Source organism: Aspergillus novofumigatus (genome assembly GCF_002847465.1).
Source record: "Aspergillus novofumigatus IBT 16806 chromosome Unknown P174scaffold_1, whole genome shotgun sequence".
NCBI lineage: Eukaryota > Fungi > Ascomycota > Eurotiomycetes > Eurotiales > Aspergillaceae > Aspergillus > Aspergillus novofumigatus.
In genome coordinates, this window is record NW_020194274.1 from 3,590,011 (window position 1) to 3,608,485 (window position 18,475).

Here is an 18,475-nt window from a genome sequence, read left to right on the forward strand (position 1 = left end):
TTATCTTCTCTTGTCCTCCGCTGTTTCTGCCGTTCCTTTCAATTCGCTCAAGCTTCTAACTATAGGGATTCTTCCTAAACAAAATGTCTGCTCCCGCCCCCTTTGGTGCCTCTATGGCAAAATCACACTTTTTGTTTGACCCCGACTTCAAAAACCTCAACCATGGCAGGTTCCCTCGCAACAAACTGAATTCTACCCGACTAACAACCCACAGGCTCGTTCGGCACATATCCCATTGCGGTGCAGACTGCACTGCAACACTTCCAATCTCAAGTCGAGGCCCGTCCGGACCCGTTCATCCGGCACATCCAGCCCCAACTGATAGACGAAGCCCGCCGCGCCGTGGCCTCGCTGCTCAATGTGCCCACCAACGAGTGCGTGTTCGTCAAGAATGCCTCGACGGGCATCAACACCGTGCTGCGCAACCTTGTTTTCAAGGAGGGCGATGTGGTGGTGTATTTTGACACCGTCTACGGCGCTGTCGAGAAGACCCTTGTCTCGCTGGTGGAGACCACGCCGCTGCAGCTGCGCAAGGTCCAGTACCAGCTCCCCATTAGCCATGACGAGCTTGTGCGGAGGTTCCTGGATGTCGTGGCCAAGGCGAAGGCGGAGGGATTGAAGGTTCGTGTTGCGGTGTTTGATACGATCGTCAGTATGCCTGGTGTGCGGTTCCCGTTTGAGCGGTTGATCGAGGCGTGTCGCGCCGAGGGCATCTTGAGTGTTGTGGACGGGGCGCATGGTATCGGGCAGATTCCCCTGGATCTGGGGGCTTTGCAGCCGGATTTCCTTACGACGAATTGTCACAAGTGAGTTTTCTCAACCTTTTGACTCGAGTTGTTTAATATTGATTGATATGATTAGGTGGCTGTATACCCCCGGGGCAGCGCCATCCTCTACGTCCCCTTCGCAACCAACATCTCATCCGGACTACTCTCCCCACCTCCTGGGGCTTCATCCCATCCCCGGACTCCCCCGCCACCCGCCCTCGCTCATGCGCAGCAGCTCGGGCAAGTCCGCCTTCGAGGAGCTCTTCGAGTTCGTCGCAACCACCGACGACACGGCGTACCTGTGTGTTCCTGCGGCGCTGAAATTCCGCTCCCAGGTCTGCGGCGGCGAGGATCGCATCTACGCTTACCTGGAGAAGCTGGCGCTGGAGGCCGGGGACATTGTTGCCGCGGCGCTGGGCACAGAGGTGATGCAGGAGCCCGGCTTGAAGCCCGGAGAGGTCAGTCAGCTGCGCCGCTGCGCCATGGCGACGGTGCGACTGCCGTTTGCCGTGTCTGGCGGTGAAGAGGACCCGAAGAAGGCCTCGGCTCGATTGACGCTGCAGGCTGCGCAGGTCGCGGAGGTTGCTGGGGAGATACAGAAGGCGTTGGCGCGGGACTATGGGACCTTTGTGCCTGTGTTTGCGCATGGGGGCTGGCTGTGGACCCGGCTGAGTGCGCAGGTTTACCTGGAGAAGAGCGATTTCGAGTGGGTTGCGGGTGTGCTGAGCGAGCTATGCAACAAGCTGGTGAAGAAGTTTGCCGAGCCAAAGTTGTGATATCCTACGTGTATATATGGGGCTTTTAGGTATATATCTACATGAACTGCTTGTGTCAGCAACTGCCTAGGAACGGCTGTACACCCTCCGTCCATCAAAGTATGTCTCGCACACCGACGCCTCGAGCAGCTTCTCGGCCTCCCACTCCATCTCCACAACCGCAAAATCCGCCTTCTTCCCGACCTCCAGACTCCCCGTGAACCCATCCGCAAAGCACGAGTACGCCGACCCGGCCGTCGCCGCCGAAACCGCCTGCAGCAGCGACAGCTTGAACTGCGGGTTTACCGCTACGGGTGACTCCGGCTCCCGCGCCGACCGCCGCGTCGTCGCCGTATACAGATTCCTCAGCGGCAGATGCGGCGCCGTCGGCGAGTCCGTCCCAATCGCCAGCGGCGCACGATGGGCCGCAAACTCGGCATATGCAAATGCGCGCGCGCACCGCTCCTCGCCCAGCAGTCGCGGCCACGCCCGCAGGATCGCCGGGTCCGCATGTACTGGCTGCACCGAGGCCGTGATCCCCAGCTGGCCCAGCCGCGCCGCGTCCTCGGGCGCCGTCAGCTCCAGGTGCTCGATGCGATGGCGCCGGCCGGGCGTGCCCACCGCCGCCAGCGTGTCAATCGCCAGCCGCACCGTCGCGTCGCCAATCGCATGCAGCGCGCATTGCAGGCCCGCTGCGTCCGCCTTGGCCACTACGGCCCGCAGCATGTCGGCCGGCCACAGCGGCTCGCAGTTCACCTGCCCATCACCAGCAGCCTGCGCAGCATACGGCTGCAGCAGCGCCGCCGTGCACGCATCCACCACCCCATCGCAAATGACCTTGATCCCCGCGATGCGGAAATCCGGCGACGAGGTCGCATTGTACACCGCATGCAGCTCGATCGCGCGGTCCACCTGCGCCAGACACTCGTCCACCGTCGCCGCGGGGGTAATGATCCAATGCGCCGCCAGCCGCAGCGACACCGCATTTTCTGTCTGTCGCAGCGCCAGCATCGTCCCCCACACGTTCTCGTCCGTCGCCATCTCCACCACCCCGTATACCCCGCCGCATTGTACGCGCGCACCGCACTCCGCACAAACCCCATCTTCTCCTCCGCCGTCGCGACCCGCGCCACATGCGGCCACACGATATTCACCGCCGCCGCCTCGGAGAGTAACCCGCTCGGCGTGCCATCTTCTCCGCGGTGGATGATCCCGCCCGCTGGGTCGGGCGTGTCCGCGACGCCGAGCTCGCGCAGCGCGGCGGTGTTGCACCACGCGCTGTGCAGGTCCTTGGAGTCGATGAAGATGGGCCGCGGGTCGAGATCGTCGAGCATGCTGGCTAGCGCTTGGCCGTCTGTCATGGAGTGCATCCACCCGCTGCAGAAGAGACGGGGGCGTGCGGGCGCTGTGCGGCGGCGGCCTTGATGGTCGCGCGGATGTCGGAGAGGGATTTGCAGTGTCCGAGGTCGATTTTGGAGAGCCCCGCGCCGAAGAGGAGGAGGTGCATGTGTCTTATCATTTGTTAGTTGCGGAGCGGAGCGAAGCACAGCCGTAGCGTAGTGTAGCATTCTTATAGAAGATGAATTGGGGCAGACATACCCATCAATAAACCCTGGGATAACGGTTCGCCTTTGCAAGTCTACAATCTCGACGCCTGGAGCTTGTGTTGCCTGTGCGACGGGCTCGTCGTTCTCAGCGCCTATGTATGCGATCTTGTCGTCTTCGACGACCATGCAGCCCAGGACGGGCTCAGATTGCGAGCTCCCGTTGCCTCGGACGATAAGGCCATTGGTGAAGACAGTTTTCATATTGTATTTTGGACGATGGGGATAATGTCAATGCATGGAAAAAAGATATGTGGAAGGAAAATCACTCGTATATACAGTCTACTAGGAGCTATGTCCAGGCTATGTCTTTCACAAGGCGTGGCGGGGGCGGGGACAGTGGAGCTTCGTGTAGTGGAGAATAATCCATGAACAAACCTAATTCAAAGGGTTGAATTGTTCAGTTCACTACTGTGTTCAGTCAAATGATAGATCGGGATTGAATGAGACTGATGCTGGAGTCGCTGCTGACACTAGACACTCTGGTGGTATCGGATGGTGCTGAGGATATATTCCCCAATGCTGGTTTCGGTATTTACATCAATGCATGGGCTCATTCCATCCATGCTCATGCTAATCAAGCCCAGGATAAGAATAAGGAAAATCATCACCAGTCAGACGCAATGTAACTAGGAAACCGTAGCCTATAAAGGACTGATCAACCCAAAGTCGGATGCTGGATGCTTCCATGAAGAGCGATTAGCTGCCCCCAAAATGACTCCTAACCCACCCGGTAAACCCTCCGCTGCCGCTACCTTCATTGTGACCGAATTGTCCTTGATTATGTTCGTTACCTTCGTTGTGACTGGACTGACCTCGATGTTGCTCGTTTGATTCTGAAGTGTTCCACGACGGATGTTCCCCCCATGTGGGAGGGGCCTGTCCGCTATGCTGAGCTGGACCACTACTACGACGGCGCTCGGGAGATGGAGGTTCAGGACTGTCGTTAATGACAACAGGATCCTGCCTGGTTCCTTCAGCTCTGTGAATCGGTCAGTATCACTATTTGACCACCCTTTGAAAAAATACTTACTGTGGAATATCAATCCCCCTGCGACAATGCGGACATGTGTTATGTTGGCTTAACCAGGCTTCAATGCAGGGATAATGAAACCAGTGTTTGCAATGCAAGACAGTGACCTCCGTGCCTAATTCGACTTGCTCCATGCAAATCGAGCACTCTGCTTTGCCATCGCTGCCTAGCATCTCCTCATCGACTTTTTTCTTCGGCAGGGCCTGAATAGCGCTTTGCGGAGCCGGGGGAGCCCCAGTTCGATTAATATTCTGGTCGATCAACTGCGAAATAACCCGGTCCAGTTCCTCCTGCGAGTACACCGCATCTCCGTGTCGGTCGAAGTTGAGCAGAGTCGAGAGCATGGCCAGTGGATTCGGACCAGTCATCACACGCACTCCTCCACCTGCCATACCGCCCCCAAAGTCGGCGCGAAACAGTTCGAGGATACTATCAAGCAAGTCAGCCATGGACAATAAACGACTACAAGGAAAATGGCTACATACTCGCCTAGGGTGCCCAAAGGTGGTGCCATCGGCTGCGGACCATCCGCATCTCGCGCAAATAGCCTGCCAGTTGCACGGAATTCGGGTGACTCGCTCCGCGCACGATGCTCGTCGGCGTCTGTCTCATTTCCCTGACCTGTGGCGTTCCGATTTTGGTTTTGGTTTTGATTCTGATTCTGATTCTGGCCATGCCGGTAGGTGTCGGCCAACCCATGGAAAATAGTATCCAAGCTGCGCACCACCGGCATCAACGGGTCTATGGGCATTTGCCTTTGGTCCATAGATCGGCCAATGTGGAAGCCGCCACCACCTAAAGTGGTGGTAGTAGTTGTGAAAGTAAACCGGCCATCGGGGGACCTGTATGTACGACGTGAGAAACCTGGCCGCCACGCGTTGTCGTCACCTCCATAGTCCTCTTCATTTGCCCAGGGGTTATGATCGGCCCAAGGATTGACGTTGGGTTGATTACTCTCTTCGCGGGGTGGGGAGTCATTCGTGGGTCGAGAGGAGGGGTCTTCTGTATCAGGCGGGATTTCAATCTGATATCGACGATTAGCAAAGGTTCGAGACAGAGAGCAAGTGACCGAGGTGCGCACAATCTCTGTAAAATCGGACTGGCAGTGAGGACAGTCCAACCCATTAGCAGCGTTTTTCAGCCAAACTCCACCACATGCATGACAGAACATGCGGTCCCCCGCATTAGCCATAGCAACGTTGTCCATGACGTTATGAGAAGGAAGAAAAGTCTAACAGATGTTGAGAAGGATCCGATGAAGTAACTATGTAAGTACCTAGAGGTAGAAAAGATGAAAGAGTACCGGCAGGTCAGACAGTTGGAAGCTCGCGTGTCTTATTCCTTAGGATCTCTGAATCATCCAGAAACATATTGACAGCAGGGTGTTGTTTTCCTTCACCAGGTGAAGCTATGCATTATCTCCATGAGAATGACCTTATGCAAAGATAAAAGAAGAGCAAATGAATGCAAAGGAATGCAATAGACGAGGCCAAGGAAGCAGAGTAAGTGGAGCACGTCAGACGAACAAACAGGCCGATGTCCGGCGGCGGATGACGTTGACTGCTGATTCACCGAGTGGCGGACTAACAGCCTCTCAGTCCCCCAGCCAGCCACACTCTAGACACTTGATTATTGCATTGGATTCAGGTACCAACACAGACAACAGACAGCACTGTACACAAAATTCATCCAGCATCTCTCGAAGGATTAAAAATATCCCAGTGGTCCTGCGCTCAAACAACAGACAAACGCCTCATATGCTAAATAAAGCCCGGACAAAAGAGTAAGAGAACCATGATATATACACGACTTTCAAAACCAAGAGCCAACTCCGTTCATCGTCTCTTTGCGGCACCCTTGAAGATAAGACCGCCTACTACTCCGGCCGCCAGAGCCAGGCCACCCACAATCGCGATGCCCATCAGACCCTCTTTGGAGACCTTGTCATCGATCAGCGAGCCGAGGCTGGCGGCTTGCAGGTTCCCCGGCTCCTTTTCCAGGAGCAGATCATTGTATCGCCGGGCTTCACCGTAGTTTCCGAGCTTGTAGTTTCCCAAAGCCAAGTAGTAGAGACATTCACGTCGTCGCTCTGGGGATGCGCGGAAGATTTCTGATAGGAGACGGACGCCCTCTTGTTGATCCGCCCGAGCGTGGGATTTGATCAAGCCCTATCTTGTCAGTCGGTCGACCAGAAACAGAAATAGTAGCCGACATACCCATGCGTAGTTGAATTTCGTCTGGATTCCAACATAGTCGCCCTCCTTCTCGTACTGGGCCCGCAAGACTTGGAGCTCTGCTGGTTTCAACGGACTGGAATCACGTAATTTAGCGAGGGCATAGCGTTCGAGAGCCGGATAATGCTAACCTTTCAGCGTCCGCAGCATCTAGGAAGCAAGGTGGTCAGTTTGATATACTCCCGCAAAATGATTGCAGCCTGGACAAAACATACATGGTAGGTTGGATCCCATCGTAGGGTAGTGATATTCGTGAGAGTGTTAGACCGGGTTATGGTAAAGACACTGGGTATATTGCTATAAAAGCAGATTAGAAACCTCAACCGAGTGATTGTCTGTGACTAAGTGAAGAAGCATCTAGTCCAGTCAACTCCACATCAAGCAGGCCATCACAATGTTTCGTCACCCACCAACATGTGGCTGTGTCAGCACACGTGTGGCGCTGTGGCTGTTGCTCCCCCAACGGGAACCATCAACAGTCCATCTTTCTCTGGTAATTCATCAAGACAATTCAGAGAACAGAACGACCGGTTGTGGCATTTTCTCCATCATACATAATGTTGCTCGACGAGGACCCCGCGACGGTATGTCTTGGTACATGTTTTTTCTGCGGACTAAGACTAACAAACACAGCTCATCCACCACACCATCGGCAACTTCAACATTCAACCAGACAAACAAGCCGTCACACGCATCAATGACTCCCTATCTACCTTGCAACAATCTCGCGAGCTGCGCATGCGCGATGCCGAGTCGGCGCTCCGTAAACTCTCTCGCAACTTGCACGCCCTGACCGCGCAACATGAGGAGGCCGTGTCGGCACACGACTCGGCAAAGCACGCTGCGCAGATGGTCGAGCTTGACACGAAGAAATTCCGGATCGCCAAGGCCGCAACAGAGCTGGAGATTGAGAGCGAGAGGCTGGAAGGCGAGCTAGAGATGCTCAAGGAGAGACTGGCCGAGTTGGAAGCGCAGGGACTTGAAGGCGATGAAGCTACGCGGAGAGAGAGGGAGGCCGATGATGCGACCATGTGGGTGGTGCTTCGTTATTTTTTGCTGGAGAGGAGTACTGACTGATCCTACGACAGACTTCGCCTCAAGATCTACCGGTCTTTGGGCATTGATATCGAGGCGGACGAGGCCGGAAACTTTGGCAAGGCTGTTATTCGCAACAGTCGCAAGGGAGACGTCCACGTGGTCAATATGGACCCCAAGTTCTCGCGTTTCTTCTATGCCAATTACTTTTGGTCGACTATGCAAGGTTGAGTTGCGCAATTTGGTTATGGCGTTTGGTTTCCTCCCAGGTGGACGTGAGGCGTACAGTTTTCGAGTTGTGGGATATGATGACGCAATGCTTGTGATCTTGATTTCTGTGTTTTGCCATTTGTCGCTTGATATACCCAGGGATTCATTTGTACTGTCAATCCGATATACTGCTTTTTTTTTTTTTTTTTTTTTTCAACTGTGGCCATTGACTAGATCGTGTCTAGGTACAGTCGAGCTGATGAGATCATGCTCAACTTCCACTGTTCTCCGCAGGCGTCTGTAGCCTGTTGCGCAGCTGCTGCAGGACCTTGGTCCTCTCGGCCTCGGTCAAAGTAGTGCACGTATCAGCTCCTAACAAGAGCGGCTTTTCATCAGGATACAGCTGCTGTACAAGATCCAACAATTCTCCTCTACGCGGCCCAGACGCCTCAGAATCCGCATCCCACAGTCGTAGCCACTCATCCTGCCGCTGCATCATCAATTCCTCAACCTGATCCATAGAAGGCAATTCAGACCCATCCCAGGTCAAACTGATCCTCCTGCCCGACGCAACCCCATACACCATCTCCACTCCCAACGCCCCCAAACCCAGCTGCTCAGCGCAACCATTCCACAGCGCCTGCTGCAGCTCCCCGTCCCGCTCAACCATCATCCACAGAAGCGGATACGCACTTCGCGCCATCGCATCCCGAACGCCCTTCGTCGCCTCACGAGGGCCAACCAGAACCCCAATCTTCGACCCTGTGCGCCACCCAACTGGCGACTGGCGGAACGTTCCTTCGAGCTCCCGGACGAGATTCGGCCCCAGCTTTGTCTTGAGGGACTTGCATTGCACGAAGACGCGCAGCGGGTGTTCGTGTTGCGGGAGGTGCCAGGTGCCTATGAGATCGATGCCTGCATCGTCGCGCCCGCCGACTCGGTGGAGGGAGAAGGCGAAGCGCCGGAGGGTTTGCTGGACGGTGTATTCGTAGTGTGTGCCTATGTAGGTTGTGCTTGTCGGTGGGAGAGAGGTCCGCTCTGCGTAGGCGAGGAAGGATGCAAGGTCATTGTGGTGTTGCGACGGCGAGGGGGAGGAGAAGGGAGCTTGAAAAGTCGGCGAGTGAAGGCGTCGAGCTGGTGATGGATTGGACTGGCTGAGAAATTGCGCCGGAGGAGTCTGGTGAGAAATTGGATCCGATTCATATCAAGTCATGCCGACGGTTGCTGGTGAAGCTAGAGGAAACCATCTCCGTTCTACCTCTGACCGCATCACCGCTTTGGCTTTCTCCGCATCTCGCTCATTCTCCAACTATCTTCCCAATCTCGCCCTACATCAACAAACCTCGCTGAGAGGGCTTTACTTTCCCTACCTACACCTCACTCAACCACGTATCAACCCGCGAAATGGCAGACATCCTAACCCAACTCCAAACCTGCCTAGACCAGGTACCTCACCCATGCAACCCCAAACCCCACCCTCCAAAACCACCAATCTAACCCTCACCTCACAGCTCGCAACCCAATTCTACGCCACAATAGGCTACCTAAGCACCTACCACGACAACTCCCCTACGATCCCACCTCCAGACGTCCCAGACGCCGCCCCAGCCCTCGCCAAAATCCCCAAGAACTCCACCGCGCCGCCAGTCCCAGCCGGCGCACCGGTCCCAGCGCAGTCCCAGGCCTCCCCTCCAGCCCAGAATCCCGCACATGGCGCTGCAGGCGCAGGCACAAGCGTAGGCGACGGTGGGCAAACGCCCGGCCCGGCAGCGGGCGCAGGGGCGGACGCGAACCTGCCGGCGCCGGATAGCCCGCGGACGTTTGCGAGTCGGCAGCGGGAATTGGCGCGGGATCTTATCATCAAGGAGCAGCAGATTGAGTATTTGATATCGGTGTTACCGGGGATTGATAGCTCTGAGGCGGAGCAGGAGAAGCGGATTCGGGAGTTGGAGGGGAGTTGAGGCGGGTTGAGGAGGAGCGGGAATTGAAGATGAGGGAGTTGAAGAGGTTGAGGAGGACGCTGGAGAATGTGCTGAGGGCGGTTGAGACGGGGATATATGGGGATCGGGAGCTACTTGAGAAATATTCTTGATGTCTTGCTGTCGTTGGCTCTGTCACGCTGGACGGACAACTTTATGAAAGTCTATCTGGAGCGCTCTACGCCACACTCAAAGGTGGACCAGTATCGTTATGATAAGATGTATGATTAAAACGCTAGCATATCAAAAAGTGCATGTCTTTATGATCCCGTGCCCGTCCGTCCAGTGTATAGCACTAAAAGAAAAACGACCATTACCATGAAAATGTGGACTCGCGTCCAGCCGTCTTGTGTAGCGTCCCGTATACCTTCCTTCAAGGGGGCGCGTCTATGCGTCCGCAGAATGGTGTGTAGCTTCCTTTCCACGGCGTAGATGCAAAAATGAAAGATCGCAGAAAAAGAAATATGAAACGAAGCCCAGGGAAACCGTCAAACGCCAAAATCAAACGTTCGGGTATCAAAATCCATTCCTCCATGCTGTCCGAGTGAAGATAGGTTGGGGAAGAAAAAGAGAAAGCCACTGCAAATCACAAAGGCAAGAACATCATTTGAAGAGACTTCTATATTCTCTCATCCGCTGCTCCTGAATGTCTTTCTTGTCGAGCTTGCCACGGTTCATGCTCATGTCTGCCAACTGCTGCTTCTTCTTGGCGAGCTCGAAGATCTTCTCCTCTATACTCCCCTTCATGATAAATTGAACTGTGGTCACCTCGCGCGTTTGACCCAGTCGGTGTACCCGATCGATTGCCTGGGCCACAGCTGCAGGATTATATTGAGGTTCCATGATATACACTTTCGAAGCGGAAGTTAAGTTCAATCCGACACCACCAGCACCGATTGTGGCTAGCAAGATGGTGGTGTTGTCGTTGGTATGGAAGTCCTCTAGAGCTCTGTTACGAGCTGCGAGCGACATAGTCCCGTCTAAGCGGGTGAATCCCGTCATGCCACGATCTTTCAGCGCAATCTCGATCAAGTCAAGATGAGAGGTCCAAGCCGAGAAAACCACGCTCTTGATTGGGGGCTCAGTATTTAGCCTCTTGCTCTCCTCTGCAGATTCGGCGAGATGAGCCAAAAGCGCCTTGGTCTTCGTGTGTGGTCCTTCATACTCGCCAAGGGTTTTGGATTGCCTTCGGCTCTGCTTCGCTTGTTCGTGCTCCGTCAAATACTCCTCCAGTCCTTCGACAGTGATGGTCGAATACGAAACAGGGATCCAACCGTCACAAACCTGGCATTTTATTGTATTCGTAGGTTCGACTTGACCATCGAAAGCTTGTTTCCACCCGGAGAAGCAGTCGGGACAGACGACGTCAAAGCATGGTAGCACTACCGCCATTGGAGCTTTCCGATCCGTCACACCAGTGTCCGATCCGGGCTCTTCCAAGCGCTTGCCACACATGGCACATGCATCGGCCGACGATTCCTGCATCAGGTTGAACATCTCGTACGCCTTCCTGTCAATCACACCGGCAGATTCGCCCGTTCCTTCTTCGAGATCAATTGCATCCTGCACGCTAATTCCTTTGATCCGCTGACGATCATCGCTGTCGAGAAGCTCTTTGCCGTGTGCACTGATTTGCCGCAGAATCATCATTGCTTTGAGAATATGATGGTACATTCGTCCTTTCATCTTCGTCTTGTCCTCTCCTGCAATCACCCTCATCATGACATTAGACTCCTTCCGGAAGAATTCATGCAGCTGCTTCTCCTTTTCGGAGAACTCGAGCGTGATAATCTTGTCATGTCGAGGAGGAATGTCAATCTTATCTTTGACCCGACGTAGAGTAAAGGAGTCAACGAGCACACGCAAGCTTGCGAGAACTGTCGCGTCACCTGTCTTGAACCGACTAAGAATATGCATGCCAAATCGGGCCCGATCATCGTAGGGGACCAATCCAAGAAACTTCGTAACGGAGAGAAGGTCTTCAAGGCGGTTCTGGATGGGAGTACCGGTCACAGACCAGCGCCGCTGAGCGTTTAGCTTGAATATTGCCTGCGTCTGGGCAGCACTTTGCTCTCGGATGGTGTGTGCTTCGTCCAAAACAATACGAAACAAATTCATCTTCGTCAAAGGACTTACGCCTCGCTTGGATCCTCTCTGAGACAGTTCAGATAGCACAATGCTGTAGGTTGTGATCACCACGTCGTAGCTTGACAGTTCGTCCACATCGGTGGTCCTGGAGGAGCCGTGGAACACGTAGTATGAGATGGCGTTCTCCTTCAAATGCTCTTTGATCTGCGAAACCCAGTTGTTGACAGTACTGAGAGGAACGACTAAAAGAGTGGTCTTGCAGTTGCGAATACCAGGTAGGCTTTGCACAAGGTCTGGCTCCGGTATTTTCGTCGCCCATTCATGAGCCTGGTGCAAAGAGGAAACAACGAGTGAAAGAATGCTCAGAGTCTTTCCAAGACCCATCATATCTGCTAATAAGCCTCCTAAGCTCTGAGGCGGCTCTTCGTCGAGGACAATGCCGCTGATGATTTCACGATACCGCTTGACCCCATTTGCGCGATACTCTATCCTCCAAAGGGAATTGTTATCCTCCTCTTTGGGGCCAAACTTGCGCGACTTCTCTTTCTCAGTCATGAACCATAGAGCTTGCTTTTGATGGCGGAGGAGAGGGGTCAACACCGAATCCGGGGGCTCCATTTCCGGAATATTCTGCGCGCTCTGAAGCTGATCGAACATCTTCATGACTGCATCGTTGACCTCTTCTGCGGTGCGAACTTCGTAGCTAACACCCGTACGGCCCCTCGCAGCTATTGATGGCAAAAGGGAGGCCGCCTGAGCTCGCCGCCGCTCAGCATGCGGATTGAAGACTGGTACTCCTTGTTCCACAGAGAACGGTGTCCCAAGCCAAACATTGTGCTGCCCGAGGTGCTTACCAACCAGCTCAGCATCTTTCCTCAGACCGTAGAGATTGATAGACGCTCTATAGAGAGCAGAGCAGGGGGCCCATGGCATTTCACCCGGCAGCCTTCTGCGAACGTCTAATCGCGCTGTCATGTCAACCTTGAGAGCCTGAGAGTCAAGCAATGGGACAATCACGCCTGCGGTCTTCGCATCAACTGCACCAAAGACTTTCCCATGCGGGTCCGAAACATCAATTCTGTAGCTGTTTCGATTTGGGTGTCTATGTACGCCCAACTTTATTGAAGGCCAATCGTGCGCCGAGTCGCCAAAGATATTTTGGGCAGCAGGTTTGGGCACGATTTGCGCTTGTATCATCGCATTGTCCACCTTTCCATAACATACTCGCTGGACACTGAGGTTGTTCGACCCGGTGAACTGCAGGTCGTCGTCGTCGTCATTAGTAGCACCAGCGGAGTCTGTGCATGACACTATCAGCATACAATCACCGACAAATGTCAATCTCGTAGGATTCTTTCTCACCGATGGTCAGATCAACCACACTTGGTGTGGCCGGAGAGGAATAATCAGACTTCCCCTTGTCCTCTTTCACATATTTGCCCAACTCCGTGTCCCCGGTGATCGTAATCGGCCCGTTCTTGACCGTCTTGGGTGCTTCCTCGTCATTCTCCCTTTTGATCTTCTTGTAAGGCTGATGAACTCGTTTCTCCACACCGTACATATCCTCGATGAGACTGGCGTGGCGCGCCTCAACGTCACTATCAAGGTGATCCGAGTTCCGCTTCCAGTCATTATCGTCCTCGGACTGTGCACTTGTAAACTCGATCTCCGGCGCAGGCTCATTCCTGGCTGACCGGTGTGGCGACGAGCTCGCACTGCTCTCTTCTCGCGATCGGACCGACTCAGCCTGCGACCTCGACTTCGATTTCGGGTTGGCCTTGGACGAGCGCTGGCGGCGCTGCGGGTTGAGAAGCTGATGTGCAGCGGAAACTGTCCCAGCCGGCGCGGCAGTCGAGGGGGCACTACGCGGCGACGCGCTGGTACTTTGTAGGCCTGTTCCGTCAACGAGTAAGTCATTTGGGTCCAAGTACTCGGGGTCCTCTGGCGGGGAGGGGCATCGGCTGGATGATGGGAAGAAAAACAAGGGTTCATCAGGCGCCTCATTCTGCGCGCTTATGTGGGGATCTGGCGACGCATATGAAATCTCTGGGTCGTTACCATTCTTCTGAAGTTGTTTTCTGTAGGCTTTGGGGTCCAGGAGCATGGCGGCGTGGGACGCCATCGTCCTGTCTTCCGCCTATGCGGGTATCCGAGCCTCTCAAACGGGCGGGCAGATGGTTGTTCTGACTACGCGAGCCAAGTCCACTTCGAGAGAGAAGATTCCAGGAGGGTTGGTGAGAATAGAGATAGATACAGGTTGCGAAGCGCGTATGCGAAGAGGGGATAAGAAGGGCATATGACTTGGGATGTGGAGAATGAGAGAGGCAAAAGCGTTAGCAAGGCATGGAAAGAAGCCCAACAAGAGTCTTGTCAGTATCCACCCATAGCCAACTGACTCTCAGATCGTCGAGAAACTCTATCCGAAGAGAGAGCAGAAGCAGAAGGGTGCCTGAGCAATGGTAGGCCATGACCTCACTCATGCTGGGCGTTTCTGCCTCGATCGCATATCGCGAATGCCAAGGCGCCGATAAGAGAGGGCTTATCACAGCAGCCTCGCCTGCAGCTCACCGTCACTTCACTTGAGGGACATAGAACACACTACTTAGCATGGAACGGAGTGAATTATTGGTATCATGCTAATATTAGTCTCATTATATGCTACATTGCCTGTCACGTACACATCCGACCATATCCTCAAAACAGGAGTATTAACCGAGGAGCCGGCGCAAATTCTATATACAACAAAGATTTCTCCCAGGCCAATGCTGCCTCTTGCAGCACAAGGACATCTCATGCCAGATTGCCAAGAAAAACAACGCTAATTGGGAGAGAAAGTAATGTAAAAGTGATGATGGAGGTGGTTTAGGTCTAAACAGAAGAAGAAGGAAGGGGGTAATGGGGGTAAGGAGAGATTCGAAAGCGAAGGATTTTCCGGAAGGACAATGTCGAGGAAGGGTGTTTAGCGTGAAGAAAAAAAGTTTGGTTCACAGTTAGCACCACGTAAAGACGGGGTTTTTGCTCTTCACAGCTTCTAACCGCTCGACAATGACCTTGCGCTGGTTCCCTTCCATACCCTCAGCAGCTGCATAGCCGAGGTCGCCTTCGAGGTCGTCACTGCCCCAGACAAATTGCGCTTGACCATGCGCACTTGACATGGAGCTCTGTTTGCGATGCCGTTTGTGTTCGGGTCTAGGAGGGAGAGGAGCCCAATTCCGATCCGTGTCTCTACCAAGACCAAGACCATCAACACTGTCACGGCCCAGTGTGACGGGGCTACCATCCCGCGTCGGCCCCTCATGCTCTCGGCTGCGCGAAAGCTCGAATCGATTCGGGTTCGGGAGCTCACTCGGAGGGGAATGAAGGCCCAAAAGGTCGTGTTGTGGTTGCGACGGCAGAGACATGGCAGCGCCAATATCCATTTCCTCATTGTCTGGATCGTAATCGTCATGTTTGTCGTAACTGTCATAGCGCCTCATCTTGCGCTTTTGAGCATCGGTGGATGGCTGTCCACGAAGGGGGATAGCAACCGGAACATCTACCAAATCATCCCATACGCAGACTCTAGTCCTTCTCGTCAGTTCCAAGGGGCCATGATCCGGATGCTTCAAAGTTTCAACAACATTCCAGGCTTGTCCCTTCATGACTGCAATCTGCCTTGCAAACATGCTCTCCTTGAAATCGGCGTCTTGCGAGAAGACACGCCGAAGTGCCATCTGCGTCCCACTCCACCAGGCCGTGGATGTTAGAAGAGGTAAGAAATGGTCCCTGGTCTTCTGAGAGAAGGGTTGGCCGATTAGAGAAACGGGAAGGAAAAGCCAGCCAAAAGGGAAGCTTCGCCACTGTGTCAAATTAGCAAAATCATATCTAAAGATTGGGGAATTGGGGAAGAGAATAACTTACGGCATCCGGATGCTTCCACGGCCACGACAGACTGTTGTCGATAGCCCCGATCTGAATAGTCGCCTGTGGCTCCGTTGAATTGAGCGGTGTTCCGGTGCGACTCACTGCGACCATAGTCTCATGCCGTCTATACGGATAGGATGCAGTGCCAGTCCTCTCAGGACTGGTGGAAACAGGACGAGCTGGAGGCATGTGCTCGTCATCATCGTCCTGTTGTGTCCCGTTGGTCTTGGGCGGCTCGGCAACAATAGACACGTCTTCTGTCTTCCAGTCGATTTTGATCATCCAATTGTCCAACCCACGATCGGTATTGCGCATGATATAGTCCAAAATAACTAGTTTCTCTAATTCCTCTCTGAAGGATTGCTTTAGCTGTTCAGTCCAGTAGAATCGCCGCTCCCCACTCTCGTCCCGCGGCGCTGGAGAAGGTGCATAATTGTTTTCATCGTCCTCGTCTTCATCGTCCGAGTGTATCCCCGACGGGCGACAAGCCTCGCTCCAAGGTCGCTTCTTACGCTTTGGAGCGTCCTCGGCACGAAACCCAGTGCTGGTCTGGTCTGGCCAGGGATGATCGCGCAGAAAGAGGTTCGCATCCTTGTAACCCTTCAAGAAAACCTGGAAGCTACCAGCCTTGGGAGGAAGCGGTTTCTTGCCCATCCAAGCCTTTCTTCGATCCCAGAAGTCGTAGAAGAAGGATTTCGAGGATAGATACACAATATCGGTGTATGGAACGAGGTTGGTGCGTAATCGAGAGTCGAGGACATATGCTGCAGCCTCTGAGACATATGAAAGATTAGGAATCAAGCACGCACGGCCAAAGAAGCACGGGAATAAGTTCCTGTGTAGCCACTTGGTCCATTTCGGATTGCGAGATGCGTAAGGCTCCTCATCCTTGGGTTTGAAGACGCCTACAACTTTCCCTTCACTGTTGCGAGCGAAATAACTTCCCGAGCTACCCTGAGATATCATTCGGGGATGTACCCCCAACTCAATGGCGGTACGGACACTTTCAACAACGGCCTCGAATTCCTCTCGTGCTTGTCGCTGCGCCCGTTCAACTTCCTCCGACTCGAGAGCTTCAGCGGAAATCGGTCTAACGCCATCTGGTGGTTGAAAAACAGAATGGTAGATCTCGAGTTTCTCTTCTTCCAGTGTCTTCCCTTTGACTCTGTTGATCTTGAATTTCGAAGCAAAGTCCTCGGCCCAACGTTCGAGACGCGCATTGATGGCCTTAATGTCGACGCCAGAATTTCGACGCCCACGGTGGTAGTGTCCACTCGATTTCCTCCGGTGTCCTGGTGGCGAAGAGAAGGCAGGAGTCATCTGGGCTCGAGTGGAGATCGGGGCATATCGTGGGGCGGACTGCGACACCGTACTGGAAGGACCGTGCAAGTCATCTTCATCCTCCGAATAATAGTATGCATCGTTCGCTCTATCTTCTTCCTCCTGAGCAAGACGGGCATAACCGGACGTCGCGGGGCGATTTTTAGGCATGATGGAGGTAGATTGTCTCAGCAAGCCCGGGAGGCGAACAGCGTTGGGCTCATCTGAAGCAGAAAGGCGGGGAAGAAAAAGAAACACGAAAGCCTAGAAGAATTGAAGAAGAGAATAGAAAAGACGAGAATGAAAGAAAGAAAGACAAGAGCAAAGACACTCAAGGCATTAGTAACTCTACTGATGCAGTCGAAGGAAGAAAAGGGTTACCTGGAGTTAGTCTCGTTGGATCGCCGCCGTCATGATCCATTAGGTGAACAATTGGTTTTTACCGTATGGTTACAAATCAGGGACCAGTCCAGCCTGAGTCAGCCACAGCTGGAATAAAATTACAGTACTGCACCGCCACAAGCCTATCCCGTGTGGCTCCACTTGCAGAAGAGCTTAAACAAAGCCCCTGAAATTAGAGACAACCAGTCAGCAGTTAAGCTAGGATAATGAAAGTAACTAGACAGTTATCTCGATTGCTACCACATATAGGTAGTAACGACGATGAGAAGTATTGGATTGAAATCTGGAAACTGAGGGGATATCGCACTGAGTATCACTTTGTACAACCCACACTACGTTTCCAGCCAGCGTTTCAGTTTCCTGCACGCTGAAGTGAGCAAAGACAAGGGGGTCCAACTGCTATCTACTCATGACCTCGACAAGTACGCTTGGTCAATCTCGAGTTTGTTGACTTCTGAGGTGAAAGGATGTGCCATGAAGCCACTCGAACTGGGGAAAGGATCGTATGTGCGCTTGAAGCATGCCGTAAGCCCCGTGCCACATAGGATGGAGTATGCTGCCTCGATACCTCGATACCTCGATGTTTTAAGCTCGAAACATCTTCTATGAACCGGACAGCTTTGGACTATCAATCCATTGTTACATTTCGCGACCATGTCAGGGTCAAAGCCGAAGCCATTCATTCTGGATCTCCAGGAATGATCAAGGGATTTCAATGTAGCTCATTGCTCGCGCGTACGCATAGTTTGGGGTGAGATTTTGCGCTCCTGCAAACATGCGGGAGAAAGGGGGACGCAGGGGCATGAATAATAACATCGCTACCATCTGGGTCCTCGCTTCTTATCCTACATTAGCATGCCCTGCATGCTGCGTTGATGAGCAATAGCTCTAATATTTTTCGGTGTAAGAAGTGCCTCTCCAAGCCGTCCATCGCACATTCATGATCCGACGCAAAGACTGAAGTATACTTAAACCTAGGCTTAGATATACCGAACACACTAAACAGTATATCGGTCTGGAAGAAAAGCCCAGAAGGCGCAGACGAGTATCATTAATGATAGCTTTACACTCAAACCAAATAGTTAAAGATCTATTCTGCCAAGCAATCGTCCCGAAACCGATTGCGATAAATAATCGATAGTCTC

General features: G+C 53.5%; 9 protein-coding genes across 9 annotated transcripts; 3 read left to right on the forward strand and 6 right to left on the reverse strand.

Moving 5' to 3' along the window:
- Positions 1-162: 162 nt before the first annotated feature.
- Positions 163-1,543, forward strand: P174DRAFT_416833 (putative aminotransferase family protein (LolT); the record flags this gene model as incomplete). Its single annotated transcript, XM_024824540.1, has 3 exons — positions 163-169; positions 215-806; positions 862-1,543. 3 exons carry the CDS (start codon positions 163-165, stop codon positions 1,541-1,543), a joined length of 1,281 nt encoding a protein of 426 aa, XP_024687730.1.
- P174DRAFT_437581 (amidohydrolase) lies at positions 1,119-3,374 on the reverse strand. The gene is made up of 4 exons (XM_024826335.1): positions 3,122-3,374; positions 2,897-3,033; positions 2,605-2,876; positions 1,119-2,563 (listed from the first exon to the last, which is right to left on the reverse strand). The coding sequence occupies exons 1-4, from the start codon at positions 3,328-3,330 to the stop codon at positions 1,610-1,612; spliced, it is 1,572 nt and encodes a 523-aa protein (XP_024687731.1). The 5' UTR covers positions 3,331-3,374; the 3' UTR covers positions 1,119-1,609.
- A 451-nt stretch (positions 3,375-3,825) lies between these two features.
- Positions 3,826-5,366, reverse strand: P174DRAFT_363410 (putative RING finger domain protein; the record flags this gene model as incomplete). Its single annotated transcript, XM_024821919.1, has 4 exons — positions 3,826-4,108; positions 4,160-4,588; positions 4,645-5,183; positions 5,241-5,366. 4 exons carry the CDS (start codon positions 5,364-5,366, stop codon positions 3,826-3,828), a joined length of 1,377 nt encoding a protein of 458 aa, XP_024687732.1.
- Positions 5,367-5,994: 628 nt separating this feature from the next.
- Positions 5,995-6,627, reverse strand: P174DRAFT_427362 (mitochondrial fission 1 protein; the record flags this gene model as incomplete). Its single annotated transcript, XM_024825428.1, has 4 exons — positions 5,995-6,327; positions 6,376-6,469; positions 6,525-6,543; positions 6,609-6,627. The coding sequence occupies 4 exons, from the start codon at positions 6,625-6,627 to the stop codon at positions 5,995-5,997; spliced, it is 465 nt and encodes a 154-aa protein (XP_024687733.1).
- A 123-nt stretch (positions 6,628-6,750) lies between these two features.
- Positions 6,751-7,836, forward strand: P174DRAFT_500686 (kinetochore Spc24 family protein). The gene is made up of 3 exons (XM_024830987.1): positions 6,751-6,977; positions 7,027-7,424; positions 7,482-7,836. Exons 1-3 carry the CDS (start codon positions 6,951-6,953, stop codon positions 7,657-7,659), a joined length of 603 nt encoding a protein of 200 aa, XP_024687734.1. The 5' UTR covers positions 6,751-6,950; the 3' UTR covers positions 7,660-7,836.
- A 43-nt stretch (positions 7,837-7,879) lies between these two features.
- P174DRAFT_437584 (uncharacterized protein) lies at positions 7,880-8,858 on the reverse strand. The gene is made up of 2 exons (XM_024826336.1): positions 8,721-8,858; positions 7,880-8,676 (listed from the first exon to the last, which is right to left on the reverse strand). The coding sequence occupies exons 1-2, from the start codon at positions 8,839-8,841 to the stop codon at positions 7,910-7,912; spliced, it is 888 nt and encodes a 295-aa protein (XP_024687735.1). The 5' UTR covers positions 8,842-8,858; the 3' UTR covers positions 7,880-7,909.
- A 184-nt stretch (positions 8,859-9,042) lies between these two features.
- On the forward strand, positions 9,043-9,599 carry P174DRAFT_416839 (med21 domain-containing protein; the record flags this gene model as incomplete). The annotated part of the gene is made up of 2 exons (XM_024824541.1): positions 9,043-9,084; positions 9,150-9,599. 2 exons carry the CDS (start codon positions 9,043-9,045, stop codon positions 9,597-9,599), a joined length of 492 nt encoding a protein of 163 aa, XP_024687736.1.
- Positions 9,600-9,822: 223 nt separating this feature from the next.
- Positions 9,823-14,185, reverse strand: P174DRAFT_500688 (DEAD/DEAH box helicase; the record flags this gene model as incomplete). Its single annotated transcript, XM_024830988.1, has 3 exons — positions 9,823-13,003; positions 13,068-13,842; positions 14,102-14,185. The coding sequence occupies 3 exons, from the start codon at positions 14,183-14,185 to the stop codon at positions 10,221-10,223; spliced, it is 3,642 nt and encodes a 1,213-aa protein (XP_024687737.1). The 3' UTR covers positions 9,823-10,220.
- A 147-nt stretch (positions 14,186-14,332) lies between these two features.
- Positions 14,333-17,304, reverse strand: P174DRAFT_382886 (1-phosphatidylinositol 4-kinase LSB6). Its single transcript, XM_024823134.1, has 2 exons — positions 15,606-17,304; positions 14,333-15,544 (listed from the first exon to the last, which is right to left on the reverse strand). The coding sequence occupies exons 1-2, from the start codon at positions 17,097-17,099 to the stop codon at positions 14,696-14,698; spliced, it is 2,343 nt and encodes a 780-aa protein (XP_024687738.1). The 5' UTR covers positions 17,100-17,304; the 3' UTR covers positions 14,333-14,695.
- Between the last annotated feature and the right edge of the window lie 1,171 nt (positions 17,305-18,475).

Bases quoted from the DNA above. Each gene is read 5' to 3' on its own strand.
- P174DRAFT_437581 (XM_024826335.1), bottom strand. From the start codon at position 3,330: ATGAAAACTGTCTTCACCAATGGCCTTATCGTCCGAGGCAACGGGAGC. The intron at 3,034-3,121 runs GTATGTCTGCCC...ACAAATGATAAG, and splicing joins ATCCCAGGGTTTATTGATGG to ACACATGCACCTCCTCCTCT. The intron at 2,564-2,604 runs GTGCGCGCGTAC...GGGGTGGTGGAG, and splicing joins TGGGGTTTGTGCGGAGTGCG to ATGGCGACGGACGAGAACGT.
- P174DRAFT_500686 (XM_024830987.1), top strand. From the start codon at position 6,951: ATGTTGCTCGACGAGGACCCCGCGACG. The intron at 6,978-7,026 runs GTATGTCTTGGT...TAACAAACACAG, and splicing joins TCGACGAGGACCCCGCGACG to CTCATCCACCACACCATCGG. The intron at 7,425-7,481 runs GTGGGTGGTGCT...ATCCTACGACAG, and splicing joins GAGGCCGATGATGCGACCAT to ACTTCGCCTCAAGATCTACC.
- P174DRAFT_437584 (XM_024826336.1), bottom strand. From the start codon at position 8,841: ATGAATCGGATCCAATTTCTCACCAGACTCCTCCGGCGCAATTTCTCA. The intron at 8,677-8,720 runs GTCGCAACACCA...TCGCCTACGCAG, and splicing joins CCCTTCTCCTCCCCCTCGCC to AGCGGACCTCTCTCCCACCG.
- P174DRAFT_382886 (XM_024823134.1), bottom strand. From the start codon at position 17,099: ATGCCTAAAAATCGCCCCGCGACGTCCGGTTATGCCCGTCTTGCTCAG. The intron at 15,545-15,605 runs GTAAGTTATTCT...AATTTGACACAG, and splicing joins CGTGGAAGCATCCGGATGCC to TGGCGAAGCTTCCCTTTTGG.